This window comes from Callospermophilus lateralis, chromosome 2, assembly GCF_048772815.1.
Source record: "Callospermophilus lateralis isolate mCalLat2 chromosome 2, mCalLat2.hap1, whole genome shotgun sequence".
Taxonomy (NCBI): Eukaryota; Metazoa; Chordata; class Mammalia; order Rodentia; family Sciuridae; genus Callospermophilus; species Callospermophilus lateralis.
In genome coordinates this window covers 206,282,006-206,304,224 of record NC_135306.1, presented here as the reverse complement: position 1 = coordinate 206,304,224, position 22,219 = coordinate 206,282,006, and the positions used below count along the sequence as shown (strand labels likewise).

Genomic DNA, 22,219 nt, shown 5'->3' with positions numbered 1-22,219 from the left:
GTTGCTATGGCATCCTATTCTGGAGCCTCCTGTTAGCACCATACTGCGTGGGGGTGAAGAGGCGGGGTGTGGTGCCACGTGGAACAAGGAGCTGGTCTGGGTCACTAATCTCCCTAGGGTGAAAAATTCGGGTCCATTCAAAATGTGCGCTAGGGAGTATACGCTCCCCTCCCCCACTCCGCACTGCCGAGGAGTAGGACTCTGCCCATTTCCTCTGCTGAGAGAACTGAGCTGTCCACAAACAGGGACTTTCCACTTTCAGCAAAACAGACTGCAGAGAAAGATCTGATTGTTTAAGAGAGTAGAAAAGGAACTTAACTGTTCACCTAAAGCATTCTAATTCTACCTGCAAGACTTTTATGGGTGGCACAGGGAAGGGGAGGTGAGAAACTGTGTTGGCGTTGGGGGGGGGGCCAGCTGTTCACACGTCCATGGCTCAGTTACTGGGGTGCGTGTGGGTGTGGAGGGAAATGCAGATTTCCTTCCAAGCTTTATTTCTCTGGGGCCATTCAACCAAGCACGCCCTGCTTTCATCAAAAAAGGCTGACTCCAGCTGAGGCCCTACAAGAAACCATATAAAGAAGCCACCACCCCTCACCAGAGGGGGTTTGAGATGGGGGAGCGGGGGTGGAGTGCGGAAAGGCTGCCGCCTATCTAGGCTCCAGGCATTCGGGAGAACATTCAAACAGGCCCACACCCCACAGATCACAGGAAGGGAAAGAACCGAGGGCGTCTGGGCAGAAGGGGGAAAAGATTCCCCAAAGCCAAGCGACCCAGTTCCAAAGCACATCCCACCAGTGAGCAAGCAAGTGCAATGACGGCTCAAGTATCATAAGCATTGTCCTGGACTTCCCTGGCAGGCAGTTTTTCTACCTTTCGGCTGAGACAAAGTCCCTACAGTTACACACACCCCAGACCATAAAGGGCTTGACAATCGACCGCCTGACCTTGCGTTTCCCGTCGCTCTGGAGCTGCCGAGGCTCTTGGGTGAAGTTTCCCCAGCGTCTTTGTTTTGTTTTCTGTGTTGGAAGTTGTGCGGAAGGAGTTAGGTTTTTCTGCCTCTAGGAAAATCTCAATTTACTTGAAAATTCTGGAATCTCTCAGAGCACATAAGGCAGAACAGTCCAGCTCTAAACCTTCAGGCTCTCCAGAGGCAGCAGCAGACAGCGCTCTGAGCTCCTTCTCAGCCCTTCAGCTCAGCCGCGGCTTCCTGTGCCTGCGAACAATGCTGCTGCGTCACCCACATGCAGCTCCCAGAAATGCTTTGCAACGGAAGATGGCAGGAGGGGGAGCTGAGCTCGAGTGAGCCAGCCAGGCAGAGGGCCCAGCGTTCTGCTGCAGCGCAGGGAGGGGGTGTGTTCACGACCGCTCTCCTCTAGCCATTGGAGGAGGCGCCACCGGGGAGGCACGGCGCCCCGCCCCATTTCCCTCCCTCTCCGCCGCACCAGGAGAACCCCAGGGCTCCCGGTGGCAGACTTTGGAAGCCGCTGGCGGAAGGGAAGGCTTTAAGCTATTCTGCCCTACCTATGGGCTTAGGCACCCAGGCCTGCATTTGTCCTTGTCTCACCGCAGAGCTCTCCTCTCAGGGTCAATTCTTATTGTTCCAGCCAGATCTCTTTGGCTGACTGCACACACATATTTCTCTCCCTCTTCTGGCAAACACCTGGGAGAACCTAAAGTCTGACCTGAGGAGGAACTAGGCAGCGGGCTACACTCCTCCCAAGTTTCCTTCTCTCCGCAGGCTTTTACCTGCCCTTGCTCCCGCGGATCTCAACCCACCATCCAGAACCGGCATATGTGTTTCCAGAAAAACCTTAAAAAATAGCACATTTCAGCCAATACTGAGACAGTCAATAAAATACGGCTGTTTCCCATCAATTACATCTACAACAGATGTCTGCTTCTGGTTCTGATGAGAACCAGCATTCTAGAAATGTCTAACAGTTCCATCATGACCAAGTCAAATGGCTGAAGCACAACCCAAGGTCAAAGCACTTTACCATCCTGCATCTAAACAAGGCACAGGAGGCCAGGGACCAGGCATTCTCCCCAATTCCAACCAGTCTCTTCAACCTATGAGAATGTTCCCCAGCCCCAGGATACTACTCTTGGATTTCCACTTCCATTCAAATCTGTTTTGCTTGCCTCATTCTTAATACTCCCTAGATGAAGCAGGCAGTCCTGCATCCTGTCAGACACCTCTATGCCACTTTCTGACAGCCACTGAACTTATATGTTACCCATACCTCGGGGCACAGCACCATCCCTCATGAAACTCCCACTGAACACAAACACTTAGTCTTTGGGCCACAGGTACAAGGGAAGGTGCCTACACAGGTTGGGTTTTCAGAGATATACAGTGCACCTATATCAGCATGGGATGAGAAGCTAAGCAGGAACAGAAGACTAAGAGCAGCAGTGTGGATCCAAATTTATGTCATTTTCAGACCCTCAAACTGTAACTTAAAAGTTTTTTTTTTTTTGGAAATTAGATGCTATTTTGACATAAACACCCAGCTTTCATCACTGATACATTCTTTTTTTTTTTTTTTTAAGAGAAAGAGTTTTTTAATATTTATTTTTCAGTTCTCGGCAGACACAACATCTTTGTTTGTATGTGGTGCTGAGGATCGAACCCGGGCTGCACGCATGCCAGGCGAGCGCGCTACCACTTGAGCCACATCCCCAGCCCTTTTTTTTTTTTTTTTTAATATTTTTATTTTTCAGTTCTTGGCTGACACAACATCTTTGTAGGTGGTGCTGAGGATCGAACCCGGGCCGCACGCATGCCAGGCGAGCTCGCTACCGCTTGAGCCACATCCCCAGCCCACTGATACATTCTTATGCATTTACAAAGTAGTTGTTTTAGTGACTTTCTGGAATAGACTTAGTGTCCTTAAATAGGCTGAAGTGGGGAAGGGGCATGTGACTACTCAGAGTGCAGTTCTCACTGTCACCTAGGTTGGCCTCAAACCATCCTTCTGCCTTGAGCCTGGAGCCTCTAGCATCCCCAGTAAGTGAGAACACAGGCATACCATATCTTAAGGGCTTGCATTTGCTAATTTTTATAGTAGTTTACCAAGGGAAGGAGGGACTTTAGGGTTCTTGATTTTTTCTTGGAAATGCTTCTATGGTCATCCTAATCCTAAATTTCTCCCTTGCACTTCATTTTAAGATTTAAAGACCCAGTGCATCAGCTTATTTTGTTTTAAAAACTTTTCTTAACAGTAAGCTGGCTACTGGGAGGTCTTCTTGGAAAATGCTTATTTTAGTCTTCAGTGCTATTTTACCTAGAAGGATGATAAACTACAAATTTTTAAGAGCAACACATTACTCCCAAACAATAACATACAAGTTGTAGCAAGTGCAAATTCTAGAGGCCACTAGGAAAGGACAAAAACAGGGCACCAGAAAACACACCAAATAATTTTTCAAATTACAAATGAAACAAGGACTAATCCCCCCACATACTATTAATTTGTAATAAAAAACAGGCAACCAACATAAGAATTAGTAAGAACAAGACATTATATAATACAGGAATACAATGAAAGTATTTTAAAGAATATATATATTTTACTTAACCTTAAGTGCCTTATGATTTAGTTTTTTAAGCTTTCAGTTCAGTAAGAATGTATGAATTATTAAAAATATCACATCAGTAAAAATGACAAAAAGTTTTATTTGTACAGGTTGATTATTTTAAAAATTGGCTTATTGGATAAAGAGATGATTAAACTAGGTCTTCTATCAGTTCTTCTCTTATTAGTGTCAGAATCATTACCCCAAGTGTCAGATGAAGAAAATTCCTAATTGGCCTTGAACTTTCAAACCTGCTACAGCCTCTAGAGTTGCTGGGATTACTGGCTTGCACCATAGCACCCATCTATCCCTAACTCTCTGCTTCAGTCCTATCATATTCTTGGGATGGGGCCTAGTATAAATTTTTAGACCATAGTTACAAAATAAAATGTTAGACTCTTATAGCATTAGCCTATTGCACCCTCCCTCAGTGTTTGCTTGGTGCCCTGCGTCATGCATAGGACCTACAAACCCAGACTACACTTATTTCTTAGCCTACTTAAATGCCTGTTCCACTTAAGGCCCTTAAGTTTGGGACAAGTACATGTCTATATAGTTTCCTCAAAATTCAATCTGGCTCCTGGCACAGAGGAAGCAGGATTTCCTCACAGTAGTAGAATAAATGCATTTCACTGATTTATAACACCTAATTTTTTGGGTACAATAATGCTACTGCTTTACTAATATTATTTTTGCTTTGAGATTAGGTTGGGGTGTGGGTGTATTAATATGTGTTTGGTGCTGGGGCTTATTCTAGGGCCTTCTACATGCTGATTAGCACATTGTCTAGTATTGAGCTATAACTTATGATGAATGTAAACAGCAATCCTGTGAGATAACTTTACAAAGGAGAAAATAGGCTTTTATAAATCTAGTAGCATGGCTGGGGATGTAGATGAGTTATGGAATGTTTGCTTAGCATGCAGGAGGCTCTGGATTCAATCCCAATCACTGAAAAAAATAAAACAAGTAATCCGCCCAAGAGTCAGAAAGTATGGCTAGGTGTAGTGGCAAACACAATCCCAGCTACCAGAGAGGCTGAGACAGGAAGATGACAGGTTTTAGGCAACTTTGTGATCTGTTCCAAAATAACAAGGGCTGGGATTATAGTTCAGTAGTAGAGCACTTGCCTAGAATGTGCAATCATGAAGTATGACTGTCAGACTTATCAAAAACTTTATTTTTGTAGATGTGTACATACTGTGAACACCTTTATCATCAAAATGGGCACAGATAAAACAGTGAAATCCTACTAAAAATGTAAACTTTTTTAGTTATCAAGGTTACTCACATTCTTCCCAAAAAGAACCATACCCATGCTGATTTACTTTACCAATAAATCAACACCCTTCAATGTCCTATTTTTCATTTAATTTCCTTCTAATTCTATAATTCTATTATTCTTTAACACTGTAGAAATTAACATTTTAGAACCTTCAAAGCCCTTTTATCAGCATTAAAATTAACTTTTTTTCTAGGGATATGTAATTATGTGTATATCATCTCATTACTTTTCTTCTCATTCCTTCTATTAGTTAGTTCTGAGAACCAGGTAGATTTTAATAGAAAACAATCCTCTCTCTACAGAAACAGCAAACTTCTGTGCCTCCTTTCCCACCCCACTACAGTGAAGCCATTAGATCTATGAACACTAAGTTCTCTGGCACTGCAGAATCCCCAGCTGTGCAGTGATTCCATACCTACCCAATCCAATCCTTTCTTTTTTCTTTTGAGTGATACTTAGATTTGAAGAATTCAAGCACTTTCTTTTTCTTTCTTTCTTTTTTTTAAGAAATGGGGTCCTGATTTGTTGCCCAGGCTGGCCTCAAACCCTTAGCAAGTAATTCTCCTGTTTAAGTTTCCCTACAAGTGAGTGCCACTGTGCCTGGCTATATGGGGTTGGCTGTATTTTTACTTCTCTTGCTTGGGGCAAATAAGGAGGTATGGATAAGCCACTGAGGGAAGAATTCGAACACTGTCAATCTATGCAGTTATCCCTCAAGCCACTAATCCCTCAAGTTCTGACCTCTGTCTCGGTATCTTAGCCAGTATTGGCAGCCATGTTTCCCTGTGATCCTGATTTAAAACAAAACAAAAAAACCTCTCCCCATGGGCTTTTCATAATGCCAGGAGTCCTTTCTAGATGTCTCCTCTTAACTCTTTCCCCTTGCTGTTGCCTCCTCCTTTCATTCTGCTTAATATTTGACTCAAATCTTTCTACATTTTCCCCTGTATACCATCATCTCCACAAATCTTATTAGCTACTTGAACCTACTCCAATGGTATTTCTACCAGGATACTTGACTTTATACAATTGATTGATGGAGTACAACATTGCTTTCTACAACTGGATTCTATGGAGTCAAATCTATCTATAGATAATCCTTAGGAATGAAGATATTCTTCTATTTTATAAATAAAAAATAATAGACACCCAAGCCAAAAGGATGTTATTAGATATAATTTTACAGATCTTTCTTTATAGGTTCCTAAAGATAATTATACAAGTTAACAAGTCTCAGAAATCAAATTTATTATTTCCCATATGTATTCATGATAGAATAGCTATATAAAAAAGACTTCTGTATAAAAGAAATAAGTTTGTTACACTTAAGCTCTTATGATTATATAAGTTCCACCACAGTGCAAAAGAAAAACCTCAATGTCCTTTGCTCACTCAAGAGTCTAAGTTTGGGATTTAAGTTGTTAGTCTGGGAAAATATAGCAAAACTTTTGGTGCATATTAGTCATTCCCAGAAATGGGACCATACTAACCAGAAACTTGGTCATTTCCTTCCTCATATATAAGTCATGCACTTGCCTCTTTTAGAGCATTACTTATGAAATCAGACTCTAATACTAACTTCCCAGCTTCTATTACTATTGAAGAGGACCAATCTCATCAGGTTACCACCCCTTTTTAGATAATTCTGTATTCTTTTTAACCTGTTAGCTGATACATGAACAGTATAAGATATAATTAAAATGTCAACTCTGAAAAGAAAAAGGGGGCAGGGGAAAGAGGAAGTCCGACTGCAGTCTTGGGAATTCTTTCCTGGGGTGGTACAAGCTGAGCATATGGTAGTCAAGGAAAACCTGAACCAGGAATCAATGATGGAAAAGATTTACTATAATAGCTGGGTGCGGTGGCACATGCCTGTAATCCCAGCTGCTTGGGAGGCTGAGATAGGAGAATTGCAAGTTCAAAGCCAGCCTCAGCAACTTCGAGGCACTAAGCAACTCAGTGAGACCCTGTCTCTAAATAAAATACAAAATAGGGCTGGGGATATAACTCAGTGGTCGAGTGCCCCTGAGTTCAATCCCTGTTATTTAAAAAAAAAAAAAAGATCTACTCTGAGATATTTATTGGGGTGACAAAAATTATTCCTTAATTTATTCCTTTTATGTTCTTAATTTTTGGTGGTTGCAAAGGATCAAACCCAGGGCTTCACATATGATAGGGAAACACTCTAGCATTAAGCCAGATTCCTATACCTGTGGTAGTTTTCTAAAATAATAATACTACCAACTGTGGACTAGCTTCCTGATACACATATCCATGCCTTGCACAAAAGTTCTAAATACTGACACTTTTTTTAAAAGCCAGGTACAGTAATGCATGCCTGTAATCCCAGCAACTAAGGAGGCTAAGGCAAGAGGTTAACAAGTTTGAGGCCAGCCTCAGCAACTTTGCAAGACCCTTTCTCAAATTAAATAATAAAAAAGGATTGGGCCCTAATACCACACACACACACACACACACAAAAAAAAAGATTGGGGGTTTGGGGGTGGGACTGGGGTTCAGTGGAAAAGCGCTTACCTAGCATGTATGAGACAGTGGGTTAAATTCTCAGCACTGTATATAAAAAAAGGACTGGGGGTGTAGCTCAGCATGTAAAATGCCCCTGGGTTTAATTCTTTGTGTGTATGTGTGTGTGTGTGTATAGAAATAAATTTTTAAAAAATTTATATATATTATATTATATATATGATGAAGAAACTTGATAAAGTAACATAATGAATGTTTAAAATGACATTTTGTTTTGTTATCACCTATGAGGTAGGTATTTAAATTTTAATAATAGATGAATTTGAAACTAAAGATACTAAACCTACTCAATATATGCCAACAAAGAACAATTTGTTTTCTCTCATTTAGGATGAGAATGCTATTGGTCTCTCTTTTGTCTTGCAATATGTCTCTATATCTGAGCATAACTTAGGTTTAAAGTAAAATTTTTTACTGTAAAACACTTTCTCAGGCTCACCTTTATTTAGAGGGTCATCCTTAACTATGTTTTTAGGATTAAATTAAAAAAAATTTTTTTTGTTGTTGTTGTAGATGGACACAATACCTTTATTTATTTATTTATATGGTGCTGAGGATCGAACCCAGGGCCTCACACATGCTAGGTGAGCACTCTACCACTGAGCCACAACCCTAGCCCTAGGATTAAATTTAAGTCCTTGTTAAACCTCCACAGTTACTTGTAACCGTCTTTCTTTCCTCCTTTTGTTTGGTACTGGGGATTGAACCTAGGGTTGCTTTTATCACTGAGCAATGGGGTCTCACTTTACTCTAGGAACTTAAGCACTGAGCAGAATTAACAAACATAAGCATGTATTAACTTCTCTGTGAATGAAACCAGGGATTATCCTAAATCCCTACACTTTCTCCTTCCAAATCCAGAAACTGGTTGTCTTAGCCCAGTCAACAATTGCTTACCTTTTTTTTTTTAGAGAGAGTGAGAGAGGGAGAGAGGGAGAGAGAAAGAATTTTAATATTTATTTTTTAGTTATCGGCGGACACAACATCTTTGTTTGTATGTGGTGCTGAGGATCGAACCCGGGCCTCATGCATGCCAGGCGAGCGCACTACCACGTGAGCCACATCCCCAGCCCAACAATTGCTTACCTTTACATCAGCAATGAGAGCATCTTCATCTTCTATCCCTGTGGGGACACACTTCTTGTGCAGTGGCAGAGACTCCAACTTATCTACAAGGCAGCGAAGGCCTTCAAGCTCAAAATGGGTCAAATGCACTTGCCTGTCCTTTCGGGGACTACACTGGGGATCCCACACTTGACCATTGTGGGAGCCCCGACTAGAGTCAGAGGATGAATCCCCAGACAAAGTTTTCTTCAGACTTGGAAGACTTCGGCAAGTTTTTCCCAGTCCGTCAAAATCCAGGTTGACACCATTGGCTACAGGGCTAGTGAGGACAGAACGCCTATTGCTCAAGCGTCGGGGTTCTCGGTCGACTCCTTCTTCTTCCCCATTTCCAGACTCCAACCCATTTAATTCCAAATCTACCAATACAAAGAAAAAAATGCAGTAAGAACATGTCACTTGTTCATGTGATCAACAAGAGAAATAGGTGACATAGGTTATAAATAATAAAACCATCGTTTAAAAAAATTTTAAACTACAGATAAACACAATACCTTTATTTATTTATTTGTTTGTTTGTGATGGTGAAGATTGAACCCAGTGCCTCACATGTCCTAGGCAAACACTCTACTACTGAGCTACAACCCCAGCCCACGAAAATACTGTCATTTAAAAATGCTCTCACACCAGGTGTGGTGGAGCACACCTGTAATCCTAGCAGCTCTAATCCTTGGGAGGCTGAGGCAGGAAGATCACAAATTCAAAGTTGGCCTTAGCAACTTAGCAAGACTCTGTCTCAAAATAAAAAACTAAAAAGGGGTCCAGGGTTGTGGCTTAGTGGTAGCATACTTGCCTAGCACAAGTGAGGCACTCGGTTTGATCCTCAGCACCACATAAAAAATAAACAAATAAAATTTTAAAAATAAAAAGGGCTAGGGATGTGGATCAGTGGTTAAGAGCCCCTGGATTCAATCCCTGCCGTAGATAGATAGATAGATAGCACGCGGGGGTGGTGGTGGTCCCCTCTCCTTATTCAATCAATTAGTCTACTGTCAAAAATCATGATTACAGGTTAGAAATAGAATTCTGCTCTAGTAAGGTAACTGAAGTAACAGTCAGCAGGATTTCCAGTTTAGTGAGACCCTGCCTCAAAATAAAATTTTAAAAGGGCAGGAATGCAGCTCAGTGCTTGTCTAGTATGGGCAAGGCCCTGCGTTTAATCAGCAGAATTTGGTGGGGGAAGTTGGGAGGGGCCCAGTCTTTGTGTACTAGAAATAAGTTACCTACTAAAGTGGCTGTAAATTGGTTTCAGATTCAAGCTTAAATTTGGGATCATGATTTCATTATCTTCTATAAAAGGAGAAAGTAGGAAGCACATACATTTAAGTATTTTTGAACAAAGTTTTGGTCATAAAATAAAGCTTAGGGGAGTTGAAATCCTAGCAACACAGATAACAAAACTATGTAGTCACCTTTTTGAAAAGTAGTCATTTTGTGAAAATGAAGATTCTGATAATTAAAAACACAGTGATAACATCCTTGGTCTTTTTAAAATTATTATAAAAATACACATTTAATACAAATAACTTAGATAATGCTTTATCCCTTTACCCTAGGATAATAACCAAACAATGAAATGTATTTTCTTTCCATCTTTTTCTATGTATATATGTGTAACTATGATTAGAACTATTTTAAAATAAGATTGAATTCTGTTGTATATACAACTCTCTTATCCTTCTTTCACATTTTGGGTGAGCATTTTAAATTTTCAAATGAGAATACATACCATGAGTAACAGGGTAAAAAGAAAATGCTAAAGCAAAAAAATATTTTCTTTGGATTTGGAGATTTCAGAGAAACATGTGATCACAGCATATTACAGTTTTGGTTCCTCTCCAATTTAGGAAATGGAATAGTCTAAAATTTTAGAGTTTAACCACCTGATTCAAACTGCAACTTTGCCACTTATTCACTTATTAACTGTAAGATCATGGACAAGTCTATTAATTTTCTTGAACCTAATGTTCCCATTTGTAAAATGGGGATTATACCTAGTTCACAGTAATAAGAATTTATTGCATGTAAACTGCTTAGTAGACTGCCTAGAAGAGGTGTTTTAATAAAATACTGTGCCAAAGACCATTTTCTATACAATAAGACATATTAGACAAACAATTGTCCTTCTTGAAGAGCTACATACTAGCAACTCAAAGATCAGACCCAGAGTATTTCTCTTTGCCTAGTAATTCATATTTAGATGGGTATCTAGTGTTCAATTCCAAGGGATGAATTTGGTAATTCCAAGTGGCTAAGTAAAAAACCTAAACATACATATGTAATTAAGCAACAGCTTACTGAATATTCCTGGGTTAAAGGTATCTTGAAAGTTTGCAAAGGCAGAATACTCACCCATGCTGAGGGATTCTTTCTGAAATTCCTTAGTTAGGTGGGAGCGGTTGGTTATACAGTACACATAGCGCTCTAACACGTACCAACACATCTCATAATAGAATGGATAGCGGAACTTATTTGGAACCTACACAGGGACAAAATAATGAGAAAAGCTAGGCAAAGACAATTTTCAAGGAAAAAAAGTAAGACGATCTGAATGCCTATAATAATTAACCAAGGAAAAATTCTTGCCAGTCAACCTCCAAACCTGAGTTGGCATTTCAAACAAAAACTCAAGTCAATCCATCAACTTGGAAAACATTAGCCTTGGGACACAATCATGGTAGACAAAAGGCATTTGGGAAGACCATTCAGGACCACCAAGAGGCTGTCTTGCTTGAGCAGGAGAGTATCAAAAAGAAATGAGCAGGAGAGTGTCAAAAAGAAATTCTGAGGGCTGGGGATGTAGCTCAGAGGCAGAGTGTTTACCTAGCACATGTAAGGCCCTGGGTACAAGCCCCAGCATTGCAAAATTAATTAATTAATTAATTAGGTCTGGGGACAGAGGATAAAATGTTTAAGAGTAAGACACAACATACTTGTGAAAATTGTTACAGTATTAGATAAAAGGCATGCCAGGCACTCTTGCTTTACTCTAGTTTTATTCTGAATCAAAAGGCCAAGGAACAAAGAATCTAATGGAAAAACAGGACATGAGATAAAATTATGTTCACAGTAAGTCATTACATATACATATAATTTGAGACTCATTCCCAAAGTGTGGAGCTTAGGGGATAACACTACTTTTCCCACTATCAACTTTCAGCTTGCCTGACCTATACTTTGCCAAAATGGTATGTACATAAATCAGATCAATATTCCACGTGGCCTGATCAGCCATTATTTTTAGTTTTCTTTCTATTCTCTCTCAAAAGTACCATGAGTTTTCTTCCTAGTTTCCCCAAAGGATTTGAAAAATTATTCCAGTTGAATAATGACTAAAGGAAATGCCCCTTAGATTTGCCACCATCAAGGAAAAGGCAAATCAGCATGGGTTAATTGGCAAAACTGATGCAAACTATCCTAAACATATTTTGCCTTTGTTTATTTGTTTATTTATTTGAGAGGCCATGTCTCAAAAGCCAAATGTAATTTTGAATCTGTAACTCCTGAGGATATTCCCATATTCTCCTGTCTTAGAGTGATCACTTCACTTGCTCCTTCTCAAGTGTCTACTGTCAGATAGTCTTCCTGAATTAAAGAGAACTAGATGGAAGTTCCTTTTCAAAAACCTACCAGGTTATGGGGCACTAGTGTGGAATGAGAAGATTATCTTTTTATCACAAGGCAGGAGAGACATATATTTTACAGAGTCAACACAAATTAACTTTCCAATGCAGAATAGCCAGACCCTGAATCTGAATCTCTTATTACATGGTTACAGCTTTAATAACTAACTAAAAGAGACTTTTCCTCCCTTACTTAAAAGTTAAGTTAGCCAGATGCAGTGGCACATGCCTGTAACCCTAGTGGCTTGGGCAGCTAAGACAGGAGGACTACAAGTTCAAAGCCAGCTTCAGCAACTTAGTGAGGTCCTCAGCAATTTAGCAAGACCCTGTCTCTTAAAAAAAAAAAAAAAAAAAAAAAAAAGATTGGGGATGCGTGGCTTAGTGGTTAAGCATCTCTGGGTTCAATCCCTGATACCAAAAAAGAAAAAGAAATTAATTTATTTCTGATAAAGGGGAAAGTAAAAACGTGTGAGGTGATAAATAATAGATATTTGGTCTCCCAAAATTAAATATAACATACCATGATTTTCCACTAGCCTTCAAAATGTATCAACAGTTTTCTGGAAGGGACTGTGGGAATCTGAGATAACTACAAACTCTAAAGCTCTCTAGAAATCTGATGAAAGCTGAGTAATACGGATTATTTTTTAAAAGCACAGCAGCCATCAGGCATGGTGGTGCATGCCTATAATTCCAGGGACTTGGGAGGCTGAGGCAGGGCAATCACAAGTTCCAGACCAATTTGGGCAACTTAGAAAGCCCCTAAAAAACTTATTGAGACTCTCTGTCTTCAAAAAAGGATAAAAGGGGCTGGGGAAATACCTCATTTGGTAGAATGCTTGCCTCACATGCACAAGGCCCTGGGGGAGGGAGGAGGGGAGGGAGGGAGGAGGGGGAGGGAGGGAGAGAGAAAGAAAGAAAGAAAGAAAGAAAGAAACAAACAAACAAACAAACAAACAGCTGGCTCAGTGGTTGAGCACTTCTGGATTCAATCACCATTATCAAAAAAGAAGAGCAGCCAGGTATGATTATAGGCACATACCTGGTATGATTATAATCACAGCTACTCAAGATACTGAGACAGGAATACTGCAAGTTAGAAGCCAGCCTGGGCAGCTCAGTGAGATCTTATCTCTCTAAATAAAAATTTAAAAGGGCTGGGATGTAGGTCAGTGATAAGAGAGCTTGCTTAGCAAGAGCAAGGACTTCAGTTCAATCCCAAGTATGGAAAAAAAGAAAGAGACAGAGACAGAGTGATACAGAGAGGGAAGGTAGGGAGAGGAGAAGAGGAGAAAAGTGGGGTAAAGGAGGAAGAAAATAGGGTATTGTATCCTTTATTTTCTTTTTAGGCTGGGCATGGTGGCAAGGGTACTTGGTACTCAGGTTGGAAGCAGGAGAATCAAAAGATTGAGGCCAATCTAGCAATTTAGCAAGACTCTTGAAATTTTTTATAAAAGGGGCGGGGCTGGGCACAGGGGTGCATGCCTGTAATCCCAGAAGATTCAAGTTCAAAGCCAGTCTCAGGAACTAAGAGAAATGCTAAGCAACTCAGTGAGACTCTGTCTCTACCTAAAATACAAAACAAGGGCTGGGGGGGAGGGGATGTGACTCAGTGGTTGAGCACCCCTGAGTTCAATCCTTGGCGGGGGGGGGGGGGGGGGGGGGCGCACTGGGCATATAGTTCTGTGGTAGAAAATGCCTGGTGTGCAAGAGGCCCTAGGGTTTAATCCCAAGGTCCATGGTGGGGCGGAGGGGAGATATATATATATAAAATATATTTTTTGAGGCAGGTCTTACTAAGCTGCCCATGCTAGCCTCAAATTTCCTGCCTCAGGCTCCCAAGTAGTTGGAATTATAGGCAAGTGTCACAGAGACAACTTCATTTTATTTGAAGTATGCATAAGTGTTTCATAATATAAGGCAGAGTAAAGAAAGCAGATGCAACAGATATGTTATGGTCCACAAAGCAAACATTTACTATCTGGGTCTTAATAAAGTTTGCCAACTCTTGCTTTAGGTATCCATGGTGTCTAATGATTAACTCTTTCTTTTGCATGTAGAATGGTACCCGTCAGCTCAGTACATTCTATAGAAAACTGAGAAAATAAGACTCCAAATTATTTTCTACAGAGCTTAATTTTTTTCATGGAACTCCAGATGAAAAAAGACTGTATACAAACATTCTATATACTAAAATAAGATGGTATGAGTGTTAATAATGAGAATAAAGATAAATGAACTTGAATTGATAAAACCCACTACACCAAATTATAATGTGAGTATAAAAATGAAAAGCATGACCTAAGAAAGTACCAGATACCCATCTCTGGTCCTATAAAAACCCAAGATATCAAGAACTTCAAAGAACTGAAGTCCACAAAACCAAGTATATAAATTCTGCTAAAATTTCTGTGCATCCAAATGTCAACATTGTATTTTAACCCAAAGAAAATATCAAGTTTTGACAAAATATCCATTATTCTGGTGTAACCATCTGTCTTAAGTGGGGTAAACCTATTCACAGTACTGTTACATAAAATTACTTACATAAAGTTACTTACCCGAGTCCGATCTTCAATGTTGTATATCTTTAACTGCATGGGGATGTTGAAGCTATGCAAAAAATTGCCTCCAAACACTAATGTATCTGTAGGAGTATACACAGCATGAATCCAGCCTGGAAAGAAAGTGAATGGAGGCAGGAGCTGAAAGCACACATTGCAGTATGGCTTTCTCAGAGTAACAGTATAAAGCTCCTAGATCACAAAGTCTTTTTCTCTGATTCTGGTATTTAATGGTTAGTCAAGATACTTAATTTCTCAAAGCTCAATTTCCTCTGTAAAAACAGGATAAATTATACTTCATATGGTTGCTGGTGAACATTGATGAGAAAATCCATTTAAACTTTTTTTTTTTGAGGCAGGAGTTTGTTATGCTCACCAAGCTGATCTTAAACTTGTGCATTTAAGCAATCCTTGCACCTTCATCTCCCAAGTAGCTGATATCACAGGCACATACCACCATGTCCAGTGTAAGAAATGTGTGTGTTGTTTGTGTGTTGCTGCGGATCAAACCCAGGGCCTTGCCCATGCCAGGCAAAGTGTTCTAACTCTGAGCTACATCTTCAGCTAAAAAAACTTAATAAATGCTGCTACTGGAACTCCAAATGTGAACCAGCTCTGGAGTAGACAGTTCACTATATTTTCATTTATTCCTTACAACAAAATAAAAGACATTTAAATACCAACCAAGTGTATAAAGCAGGTAAATATATAGTCAACAATCCAAAATCTGTTTTTTGTTTGTTTTTTTCCTGTACTGGGGATTGAACTAACTGAACTCAGGAGTACCCTACCACTGAGCTACATCCCTCTTCATATTTTTCATTTTTTAAGTTATTGATGGACATTTATCCATTTATCTACCTATCTATCTGTTTATATGTGGTGCTGAGAATCAAACCCAGTGCCTCACACATGCTAGGCAAGTGCACTACCGCTGAGCCATAGCCCCAGCCATATATTTTTCATTTTGAAAGAGAATTTTGCTACATTTCTCAGGCTGATCTTAAACTTGACATCCACCTTTCCTGGGCTCCCAAGTAGCTGGGATTTCAAGCATGTGCCATTGCACCCAGATAAAATCTGTACTTAGTATTTACTCTGGAGATAGTGACTTGATGAAAAAAAATATTGCTGATTCAAAGCACTCTAGCTTTCACAGCTATTTCTAGAAGTTTAGGTAGTTTTTCATCAAGGGTGGCACATTACCTGCAGATGTTGTTTTCTCTGTAGAGATTCTGAATGACTGAAGCTAATGTGGGGCCCCATACATGTAATCTTTTGAAAAGTCTCCACTGGCAATTCTGATATATCCCTTTAGTGTTAAATCACTGGACTTTTATACACACGTCTGTAATCCAAGTGGCCTAGGAGGCCGAGATAGGAGGATTGTGAGTCCAAAGCCAGCCTCAACAATGGTGAGACCCTGTCTCTAAATAAAATACAAAATAGGGTTGGGGGTATGGCTCAGTGATCGAGTGCCCGAGTTCAATCCTCAGTACACCCACCACCAAAAATATATATATAATATATATATATACACACACACACACACACACACACATATATATTCTCGGCTAGGCACAGCAGGTGCACACCAATAATTTCAGGGACTCAGGAGGATCAAAACTTCAAGACTAGCGTGGGTAATTTAACTTAGCAAGACTTTGTGTCAGGAAAAAAAAAAGGGGGCTTGTGGGATGAACTGAAGATGCAACTCAGTTGCAGACTGACTCTGGGTTCAATATCTAGTAACACACATACAAAATGATGCATGTGTGTTATTTTTTTCTCTCTTAGTATCTACCCTTAACGACAGGAAAGATACCACTGTTGCTGCCCACCCTGGTAAAACCCTTAGCCCATCAGTTTTAAATAAAGAAAGTGACTAAACAATCCCCTTTCCCTTACTCTGCTTACCTGAGGGAATGACGAAGGTATAGCCCTGCTTGAGCTCAATGCGCTGGCAATCTGACACCCGGTCACCCAGAAAGATGTCTCCCTGTTTCCCTGACAGCAGCCAGTTCTCGTACAGCTCCAGGTTGTGGGCTGTAGGGGGGATGAGCCAGAAGACCTGTGAGTTAAAAGACTCCAGTCTGTTAACAGCCATTGGCATGACCCAGTCGTTTCACTCAACTGCTGAATAGGTTCAAAGTTAAAACTACAAGATAGAAGGTAGGCAAGAATTTTCTCCCAGCCTGTAAAACTTGCCTATTCGAGAAACTCGCAGGGCCTAAGTAGATCTTTCTTGTCATTCAGCATCAGGCCTTTCCTGGGATCTGATTGTAGAATGCAGAACCCATCCAGGACTCAACAGAGAAACAAGACATTCAGCTCTTTACCTAGGTGAACTTTAAAAAATCCCTGGCTATCTGGCCTCTAGAGTCCTAAGTAGCACAGTTATTTGGGTACAATATCTTCAAGAGATAGGTCAGGGTTGCTTTGTTCCAAGGAAGTAACAAAGATGATGAGGACAACACCTAAGATACATGAATCTAAAGTTAAAAAAAAAAAAAAAAAGATTTTTGGGTTTAGGGATAGTTGTTTTATAATAGACCTCATATTTAATTTCATTTGTACTTTTGCTATAAATACATTAATTTCTAATAGGGGAAAAAAGGCTAACACTGATATTCATTCTTATAATCCATCATCTATCTTGTGGCACTGGGGACTTAATCCAGGGCAACCTATTACTGATCTACAGCCTCAGTCCTCTGTCCCTTTTTTTCTTTTCTTCTCTCTCTCTCTCTCTCTCTCTTTTTTTTTTTTTTGGTACTGGAGATTGAACTCAGGGGCACTCAACCACTGACCCACACCCCCAGTCCTATTTTATATTTTATTTAGAGACATGGTCTCACTGAGTTGCTTAGTGCCTCACTTTTGCTGAGGCTGGCTTTGAACTTCCAATCTTCCTGTCTCAGCCTCCCAAAATATTGGGATTATAGGCATGTGCTACTGTATCTAGCTTGTCCTTTTTATTTTTTATTTTGAAATAGGGTCTCACTAAATTGCCCAGAGTAGCCTCAAACTTGTGATCCGCCTGCTTTAGCCTCTCTTGAGTTACTGGGATCAGGATTCAGGCATGCAGTAGTATCATACTTGGCTTCTATGATATTAATTCTACATTTCTATTACCACATAACATTAAAAATACTCCAACAAACTGGAGTATAATTCTTTAAGAATAAAGGTAATAGGGGCTGGGATTGTGGCTCAGTGGCAGAGTGCTTGCCAAGCACATGAGGCACTGGATTTGATTCTCAGCATCACATAAAAAATAAATAAATAAAGTGGTTTTTTTTTTTTTTTTTTAGTTTTTTTTTTTTAAGGTACTCTTCAAAATCTATTTACATCCTCAGGACACAAGGCTTCCTTTGGCCACATTTCAGACAAATGCCTTCACACAGTGAAAATTGGTTTGGACCCCAATTTGCTGATTTCATTGTGAATCTATCCAAAATTTGTATTTGCTTCCACTACATTATTACACTTTCAAGAACAGAAATTACATTGTTGTCCTAAAATCATCTTCTTGGCTTCATTTTGAAGACTCTGTTTTGGGTATCTAGAAACAGGACTATTGAGAATCCCTAAGTACCATGCTAATACTGGTGCAATGACAGTGGACTAGATAAATACTAAAACTCCTACTGAATACTAGCCACAAAGGTCAGCTTACTCTACAATTCTCTCCAGATGCAAACAGGGGTGATTCCTAAGAGATTCATTTCTACAGTATATTAAGCATGCAAGAATTGAAGCAGGGCTGGGGCTGTAGCCCAATGGCAGAGTGCTTGCCTAGAATGACAGAGGCACTGAGTTTGATCCTCAGCACCACATAAAAATAAACAAACAAAATAAAGGCATTCTGTCCATCTACAACTTCAAAAAAAAAAACCAAAGCGAAGTCATATAATCAGCTTCAGATTTCAATTCCCATCACAACCATGACCGTACCTTTCCCCCTTGGTGGATATGATACCAAACAGAGGTACCACCAAAGTCCACATGGAAGTCAGTATAGCAGCCTCGAACACTCATTAGACAGTACCTGACCCAAAGAAAAGCACCATCATTAGTGCACTGATGAAAAAAGAAAATTCACCCATCAAAATGCCACTCTCTTCCCTTACCTTTCACCTAATCGACCCCTAGTAGGTGGGAGAAATGCAATTTCAAGTCATCATACTGCCAGAAGGATAGTTTTCCTTTAACCATGGGATCATGTGTTGTGGTGTGCATGCATGGGTGCATGCATACATACACACACACTCTCTTTTGGAATACAGTCTCCCCTTAAATAATTCACTTTTTAAAATTATTTAGTATAGCAAAGCTCAAAAGGGAGCAACTAGTTAGTTGCTATCACTTTGGTCCCTCATGGCACATTGAGGAAAATACAGTAAGGCAGTCACTTACTTCTGCACTTTAGGGTACTGCATCTCCAGAATGGCATTTGTTGATTCAGTCTGACTTTCCTTCAAATGCCTTGGCCACATGTTGTCTACCCAGTCAATGAAATCCACCTTTAAAAAGAAGAAGACATTTAGGCTCCAAGGAAATGGTTGGAGTTTCATTTGAAGTCAAGAAAATCAGAATTTCTTTAAATACTCACGAAAAGACAATTACAAGCACATTAAAACAATCTGCTGGTAAAACTTAAGTTCATGAGGCAAACATTCTAGAAATAACTGTAAGATGAGAACAAAGACTAAAGATTGCATTCATCAAAATGAAGTCATTAAGCCAGGCATGGTGGTGTACACCTATAATCCCAGCTACTCTAGAGGCTGAGGCAGGATGATATAAGATCAAGGCCAGCCTGAGAAATTTAGAGACCCTTTCTCAAAATAAAAAGGGCTGGGGAATGTAGCTCAGTGGTAGAGTATCACCATGTTCAATCCTCAACATCCCCCTCCCCACACAAAAGAGGTCACTAACACAGTTATGTGTTCAACCAAGAACTTTCTTTCTTTCTTTCTTTCTTTTTTTAAGAGAGAGTGAGAGAGGGAGAGAGAGAGAGAATTTTAAATATTTATTTTTTAGTTTTCGGCGGACACAACATCTTTGTTTGTATGTGGTGATGAGGATCGAACCTGGGCCGCATGCATGCCAGGCGAGCGCGCTACTGCTTGAGCCACATCCCCAGCCCCCAAGAACTTTCTTTAGGGCAATATTTATATAATTTCCTGTGGGTTTTTTGACCCATAAAAGGTACTGTTTGGAAGCTGTCTGTAAACTCACCAAAAGATACACCACTGCTGGAATACCTAAGATACCAAAAGTTAAAAGAGAAGAAGGGTAGGGGAGAGAAGGGGTGGGGGTGTGGAGAAAGAAACGAAACCTAGAATAAGCTTCTAGTCTTTGCAAAAACATGTTATGAAAATTACTAAATTAGCCTGAGTAGCCTAGGCCTATAATCCCAGAAGCTTGAGGTTGAGGCAGAAAGTTTCTAAGTTCAAGGCCAGCTGTATTAACCATGAAAGACCATGTCTCAAAATAAGAGGTAAAATGCCCCTGGGTTTAATCACAGAGGAGGGGAGGGGAGGGGAGGGGAGGGGAGGGGAGGGGAGGGGGTACTAGATAGGGAATGAGAAGTTCCAGGTCTATCATATTTTTGAGATCACATGAGGCCTGGAACTTATCTATAAAATTTATTACCTCAAACACAAATAGTGAGGATTAAATCTTTGAAATAATGTTTATCAAAATAATAGTATTTGTCAGAATTCAAGCATCTGTTTTAAATAATTTTTGCTGAAATAAATGAGATATAAAAGCAGAAAGAAGTTATTTTAACACTTTATTCTGAATTACAACATGACCTGAACCTTCAAATGTCTGTACCCAAGCACTAAACTCCAAGAAACAGCTCCAAGGTAGATTATGCATGAAAGTCAAAGAAACATGAGTTCTGCACAGTGCTGATATTGGAAATATTGCTTATAATTATTAAAAGTATGTATTTGGTAAGTTTTACAACAACATCTACATATTAGATATGTACATATTTATATCTACATATTATTAGAATTTATTTCCCTTACAATGTGTATCTAGACAAATGCAATCTGTGCATAATGATAAGAGGCATGAGTCCTGGGAAATCCAGAAGTCAATGGTGGGGGAGAGTTTGGAAAAGTTCACCAACAATATGGAAGAAACTAGTAAGATGAGGAAAAACTACTCAAGACTCAAAGAGCCAACAGTTTTAACCAAGCACCTACAGATGCCTTTCTTTCCTTCAAACAAAACCTACTTTCTGTTTCTTTTTCTTTAGTATTTTTATAGTTATAGATGGATCCAATACATTTTATTCATCTTTGGGGGCGGGGGGTGCTGGGGACTGAACCCAAGCCTTGTGCATATGAGATAAGCACTCTACCAAATGAGTTATATTTCCAGCCTTAATTATCTTTTTACGTGTTATTAAAGCCAAACACATTTTTATCGCACAAAAGTAAATAAAATAAAAAGCACTTATCATATTGTACTTCCCACATTCTAGGGAAGCACTCTACCACTGAGCTACAACCCCAGCCCAACTTTCAGTTTCTTAATGTAGTGGCCAGTATTGCCCATCTCCTTTTACTATCATTTTATTGGTCTTTTATTGTTATTGTTTACTCAGTACACTATATACACTTTCATGTCTGGATAGAAAAAGGGTTGGGAATACTTCAATATTTTTATCCAGTGTTCATTCAGAACACACAGAATTTCTCACCATGCCAGAGAGTCAGTCATTCTTATTTCCCTGTCTCCAGTATCTTCTGACTACAGACAGAATATTATCCTTCTAGATAAATACCAGAATCCATAAGAGAATAAGGCTTCAGTAAGCACAATCACTAGTTTCGACCTATTCTGTATTAACACTAGGGTCAAAGTGGCAAGAAGTCCAATATTTAAGTCATGATCTCTTCACACAGTGCAAAAGCAACTCATTACCTTCCATTAACCAATTTCCCAATGCTCATGTTGTATTGTATCTATTGCCTTTTTTCTTTTCTTTTCTTTTTTTAAGTGCTACGGAGAATCCAGGAGTTTGCATATGTTAGTCAAATGCACTCTACCACTGAACTACAATCCCGATTTTTGTATTTATCTACCTTGAAGCACTTATCATATTGTACTTTTCTTTCCTAGGTCTCTAAATATTCTAAGAGGACAAGAAGGATCCAGTTTTCTATGTCCTCCAATACTTGGCACAGTGCTTACCATGCAATCAAATAATAAACTCTTAATATGCCAAAGATCACAGGGAACAAGAGATTATGTTGCTCTGGGTTAACAAATATGTATAGGAGCTGGCACAGTGGTGCATGCCTTGTAATTCCAGTGACTTGGGAGGTCAAGGTAGGAGGACCAAAAGTATGAGGACAGCCTCAGCAATTTAGCAAGACTAGTGTCAAAATGAAAACTAAGGGCTGAGGTTGTGGCTCAGTGGTAGAGAGCTTGCCTAGCATGTGTAAGGCCCTGGGTTCAAGTCTCAGCAC

General features: G+C 39.8%; 1 protein-coding gene across 7 annotated transcripts in view; it reads right to left on the bottom strand.

Moving 5' to 3' along the window:
- The window catches only part of Kdm2a (lysine demethylase 2A), a 111,250-nt gene that overhangs the window by 15,201 nt on the left and 73,830 nt on the right, over window positions 1-22,219 (bottom strand). For all 7 annotated transcript variants that reach the window (XM_076847670.2, XM_076847668.2, XM_076847664.2 and 4 more), the window contains 6 exons: window positions 19,140-19,246; window positions 18,678-18,771; window positions 16,638-16,791; window positions 14,718-14,833; window positions 10,886-11,012; window positions 8,498-8,892 (listed from right to left, as the gene is read on the bottom strand). In XM_076847670.2, coding sequence (XP_076703785.1) covers window positions 8,498-8,892; window positions 10,886-11,012; window positions 14,718-14,833; window positions 16,638-16,791; window positions 18,678-18,771; window positions 19,140-19,246 — 993 coding nt within the window. The remainder of the gene's footprint in view (window positions 1-8,497; window positions 8,893-10,885; window positions 11,013-14,717; window positions 14,834-16,637; window positions 16,792-18,677; window positions 18,772-19,139; window positions 19,247-22,219) is intronic.